General features: G+C 40.8%; 1 protein-coding gene across 1 annotated transcript in view; it reads left to right on the top strand.

Moving 5' to 3' along the window:
* The window catches only part of LOC118331622 (solute carrier family 22 member 5-like), a 5,899-nt gene extending 1,744 nt beyond the window's left edge, over positions 1 to 4,155 (top strand). Inside the window, exons 4-11 of the mRNA XM_035666681.1 lie at positions 64 to 218; positions 327 to 498; positions 1,168 to 1,294; positions 1,958 to 2,064; positions 2,490 to 2,704; positions 3,124 to 3,306; positions 3,451 to 3,586; positions 3,908 to 4,155. Of these exons, the coding sequence (XP_035522574.1) occupies positions 64 to 218; positions 327 to 498; positions 1,168 to 1,294; positions 1,958 to 2,064; positions 2,490 to 2,704; positions 3,124 to 3,306; positions 3,451 to 3,586; positions 3,908 to 3,977 (1,165 nt within the window). The 3' untranslated portion in view covers positions 3,978 to 4,155. The remainder of the gene's footprint in view (positions 1 to 63; positions 219 to 326; positions 499 to 1,167; positions 1,295 to 1,957; positions 2,065 to 2,489; positions 2,705 to 3,123; positions 3,307 to 3,450; positions 3,587 to 3,907) is intronic.
* Positions 4,156 to 5,502: the final 1,347 nt, after the last annotated feature.

Here is a 5,502-nt window from a genome sequence, read left to right as displayed (position 1 = left end):
TTTTTGGTTCCAGCTCACATATCATTTTCTTACTTGGTCCTATTATTGGTCTTCTCAATATAGATATGGAAGGAAGCCTGTATTTTTTGCAACCATGGCAGGTCAGACGATTTTTACCTTTGCTCAAGTCTTCTCCCCTACTTGGACGGTGTTCTCCATCCTCCTCTTTTTCAGTGGTTTGGGACAGATCGGCAACTACATATCTGCTTTTGTGCTGGGTGCATATAATGACTTCCTGTAACTATTGGCACAACATTTGCTCTACATTCAATTTATCTGATTTAACTTACATACATATTCCTGTCTTTGTTTTTCTCTCTCTGCAGGAACGGAGATCTTGACTGGCAATGTGCGGGTCCTGTTTTCATCACTGGGTGTGTGTCTGTGTTTTGCAGTTGGCTACATGATGCTCCCACTCATGGCTTACTTTTTAAGGGACTGGAAATCTCTGCTGCTGGCTGTTGCTCTGCCTGGCCTGCTCTATATCCCTCTCTGGTGGTGGGTTGTACTTATCACATCGTATTACCTAAAGATGACACCCATTACTCATGATAGAGACTGAGCTACAGAAGCATTTAGTTTTTTGAATGATAATAATAATGATACTAATAATGATAATGTGTTTCAAGGTCTTTATTGTCATATGCACAATTACAGTGAAGCATTCATTATCAATTAAATTCTTAGTTGTCAGGGGCCCTCCAATAATATTCATAAAAATTTGTATAAAAAACAAAATCACATAGGCAATAATTTAAATCTAAGACATAAGGACATAACATAATGCAAAAGTTAAAAGAAAAAAAATATAATAAAAAAAATATATCATAGTGTGGCAGCTCTACATTAATGTTATAATAAACTGTAATGTAAACAGGAAATGTATATGCATGATGAGAGCAGGTAAGGAGAGCAGGTTGTAGCCAGGAAATGCACACCCAGTCATGTGTGAACAGGAAGTACAGGAGAGAACTGAGCATGAGAGTCAGGGTGCAGTCAGGAAGCTCTTAGTTCTAAGTAAACCGCGGGGTGAGGTGGCTAACTTTTTATCTTTATTTCTGTGAAACTTTCTAAAAGCAAAAATAAGACTGGCCTAGGACTACAGTCTACCAGTCTAAAGTTGATTTAGTCTGTAACCTATCTGTCCCTGTGTGAATACTGTGGCAGGTTCATCCCAGAGTCTCCTCGCTGGTTGCTCTCTCAGGGAAGAGTGGAGGAGGCTGAGGCCATAATTAGAAATGCAGCTAAGAAGAACAGAGTTGAGGCCCCACAGATCATCTTTCAAAACTACAGTGTAAGTTGGACCTGTTGCAAAGGTTACAGCATAAAAATAAATACTATATTGTTTTTCTAAAGCTAATATGAGGGTTCATTGGTCTGAAGTTGTTATTTTCAGAAGTTACTGTATTTGTAGTACCTCCACTGCAGCTGAGTAAGGAAACACTGTCGGGGCAAAGAGTTAAGGGATCTTCCAATGGCCAGTATAAACAGGAGAAAATTTACAGATACAGAAAATTACACAAAGCAAAATCTGTTTTAAAGTTCATATGGGTACCAGACTATCTTTTTTCTCTACACGACAGGAACGTAAGTAAATATGCCTAACCGACAAGGCTGGACTTGATTACAAAGACAAGTTGCAACAACTCTTGAATACAAGTAATAGTTAAAGGGTCCAGGGTGTAATATTTAGGAGGATTTATTGGCTCTATAAAAACCTGTTTCTCCTGCGCGCTTGGACGCGGGGCAATGCGGGGGTATTAAAATCACTACTTCACTAGATGCCACTAAATCCTGCACAGTTGTCTTTAAACATTACATTACATTATCTGAATTTACTGTAGGATAATTCAGAGATTTTACTAAGCCTTGTTACAAGTAACTTACTTTAGTCAAAACCACTCCCAACATATGAAAAAAACACAGCAAGTTGAGAGACAGATTTTGTATCTTACAGGGTGGTGAGAACCACCCACCATCTAAAAAAGAGGAACGGCACACTGTGTTTGATCTGATAAGAACCAGCAACATCAGAGCCACAACACTCATTCTCTGCATGGTGTGGTGAGTCTGAGAATGTACTACACTTTTACATACATTGTATTAAATGTTAGTTTGAATTTAGTATGGCCAAAAGTATGTGGACACTCAAACACTTATCCCCATATATAATTGTTGATCATCTCATTCCAAAACCATGGGAAATAATCTGCTTGCTAAAACATCCTCCACTCCTCTGTGAAGCATATCCACTATATTTTGGAACGTAGCTGCAGGGCTTTACTGCTATTCAGCCACTTGACCATAAATAAGGTTGGGCACTGATTGACATCTGATAGACCCCAAATGTATCCCCGTTGACAAAAATGTATCATAAAAATTTAAAAACACCCACACCCAAATACAGTTTACAGTTGACACATGACAAGCACTACTGTGTCTGACTTATGTCCCATCCTCAATATCTCTGCTCTCTGTATCTTGCATAGGTTCACTATTGTTATTGCATATTATGGCCTGTCCCTGAACTCATCACAACTCAGTGCTGACCCCTATATCAGCTGTTTTATCTCAGCAGCTGTAGAGGTGCCGGGGTACATTTCAAGCTGGTTGGCACTGCAGTACTTTCCACGGCGACCTTCTGCCAGCTGTGTGATGCTCCTGGGGGGAGTGTCCCTGTTCTTCATTCAGCTGGTGCCTGAAAGTAAGTAGCGAAAATGAATCACTCAATAAAAATGGTTCTCATAGTATTATTTTGTCAGATGGTCGATACTAGAGCAAACGTTGTTGTTTTTATTTAGAAAAGTCAAAGTCACAGATAAGATGTATGTTTTACTTTAACTTATACCTAAATAATATTTGTCGTGCCGAAAATGTGGCCAAGGCGTTCTACCTTTTATGATTGAATCACCCAAAATAGACTCATATAGTCCATTGTTGGTAAAGGAATACACCATGAAAAATCTAAGACTACAAGAGTTGGCTTTTATATTTTAAACAGTGAACCCCATTTCCACACTGAACAATCACGGTGCAGTTTTACTGTATCCTTGCTAACTTGGACTCGAATGCATGAATCATCCTATTCTATTTTTGAGATAAACTATTTCCCATGTATTTCAGATTTACCAGAATTGTCTGTTGCCCTGGAGATGCTGGGTAAATATGGCTTCACCACCAGTGCCTCCATGATATTTGCCTACACAGCAGAGCTTTACCCAACAGTGCTCAGGAACACAGCGACAGGGACATGTGCTACATTTTCCAGAGTGGGCTCCTGCATTGTACCTTTTTTGTTTCAGCTAAGTGAGTGAACTGATCTTAAACTTTAAACGTACTTGTTGACATAGGAAGTGAGGTCTTTCCATTTCTGTACAGTCATACAGTATCATATGTACAGAGAGGACCCAGGCCTCCCTCCCATCCTAATTTTCCCTTCACCTCCTACAGGGGTATACTTTAAGTACCTGCCATATATTATACTGGGGACTCTGGGCGTTGTGTCGGCCTTTGCCATACTCTTCCTACCAGAGAGTTTCGGCCGACCTCTACCTGAAACTATTCAACAGATGCATAAGAGAGAAAGGTGAGATCCTAATACTGTGAAGCAACAATCTCCTTACAGAAAAACTTGATGCATTTAAGATGTTTGTATGATTAAATGAACGATGAAAGGATTACAACTGTCAGTAAAACAGTAACAGAATATGTGTTATTTATATAATAATCTGTGAAGTATTTACACCCTGAATAAATTTAGAGACATTGGGTCATTACTGTAAACACAGCTGCAATAATGAAGTTGCTAGCAGTGAGGAAACTCACTAGCTTTTAGCTCATTATTTGCCCCACATCCTGTACAGAACACTTAACCAAATGTTCTATTTGTCTTTTTTCTCTTTAACAGGATGAAGTGTCCCTGCATCACTCGAAAAGGGACACCAGAGCCTATGGTGATTTTGGAAAGTCAACTGTGATTTATTAATACATGATTTAAATTGACATATTGCAATTGTGTATCATGATTACTGTTTTGTTTTCATAATCTTTCATCAGAAATTAGCTGTTATTCTACTCAATACATTTGATAATATTGCAGTACTTGATGTAAGACATCAGGATATTAAAATAAAGCACAAGAAGTAAGTACCTTCCTTAACACATTAAGCATGAATATCTCTATTGGTACATCCTGTAACATAGAGGATGATTTTACCCAGAATTAAAATTTGATTTGAACATTTACATATGGGCTTTTCTGTTTTACATTTCAGGATTTAAAATACTTTTATTTTTATTTCAATTAATTCTAGGTAAAATTGTTCTCCAGACTTTTTTATTCTTAACACAACAAGCCATGAGAACAAGTACTGACTATAGTTGAAGATTGCGTATTCATTCAAGTACTATAAATTTACATTACAACCCCACCTTAGTTGAATGTTTGCATTAGGACCAAAACATTTGTGTCAATAGGTGGACTCATCATGAGCCCAATGAGGGTGGTGTCGTCCCACAAAACTTCCAGGAGTTTGACGACGATGACTGGGGAGTGCGAGTCGCTCTAAGGGGAAAAAAACACTGCTTGGTGGTATCTGGTGCTGGGAGTGAGAGACATGTGTTCCCCAGTCACTCTCAGGTCACATCCAGCTGGGAGGACTGTGTGCAGTACGCAAGAGCTGGTCCTCAAACGGGGGATCGATGCATAGGTTTCTGGAGCAGTTGCGCCAGGGCTGAGATGCAGGGATGTGTAGAGCCTTGTTTAACTGACCTGTTGGCATCTTGGGTAGGTGAACTGGCGAGACCGCCGAGGGAGTAGGTACGTTCTGGTTTTTTGAGGTGGGGAAAGCGAAAAGGGCACTCAAAACCCGCTCGCGTGGACCGACTTCGATGACCACAGTGGCAGGGACGGGTTAACTGATTGGCCCCAGTGTGTCCTTTGGCCTTTTTGGGAGGGATAATGAGGATGGGGATGATGGTGCATGCTTGTGAAGGCAACCGGCTGTGGCAATGATGACATGATCCTCCGGGAACATGTGTGGAGGTTTTGAAGACGTCCGTGAAACGCTGAGATAAGACGAGCCGCGACCGATCAGCACAGCCCTCTACGCCACTTCCAACGCCCCTGCTGTGAGCACAGTGCGGGGGGCACGGCTGAACCAGAGGACAGCAGAAACTGGTACCGGCATGGCTTTGCAGGGGGTCGGTCTTTATAGGCTGCCTCTTCGTCTCCTCGAAGGGAATCCCGAAAAGGAACAAAGACGAAAGACAGGGGAAAATAACGAAAGCGAAAACAGGTGACGCAGAGGAACTGGACTCAGTTGCTGGAGCGGTTTGGGAGGGCAAATGTCGCAACATACACTAAGCTTCTGTTCAGACTCCGCTTACATGTACAAACACATAATATGACGCCGGTTTTGGTTTTTTTTTGTCTTTCGCCGGTCATCAGTAAACAACCACCTGCGTAACCTGTTATAAACACCCCCACAGTATTTATCAAAG

Source organism: Morone saxatilis, unplaced genomic scaffold, assembly GCF_004916995.1.
Source record: "Morone saxatilis isolate NCDOM2014 unplaced genomic scaffold, NCSU_SB_2.0 Contig20, whole genome shotgun sequence".
Classification (NCBI taxonomy): Eukaryota; Metazoa; Chordata; class Actinopteri; family Moronidae; genus Morone; species Morone saxatilis.
The sequence above is the reverse complement of the archived record's forward strand: the minus strand, read 5'-3'. Positions and strand labels throughout refer to the sequence as shown.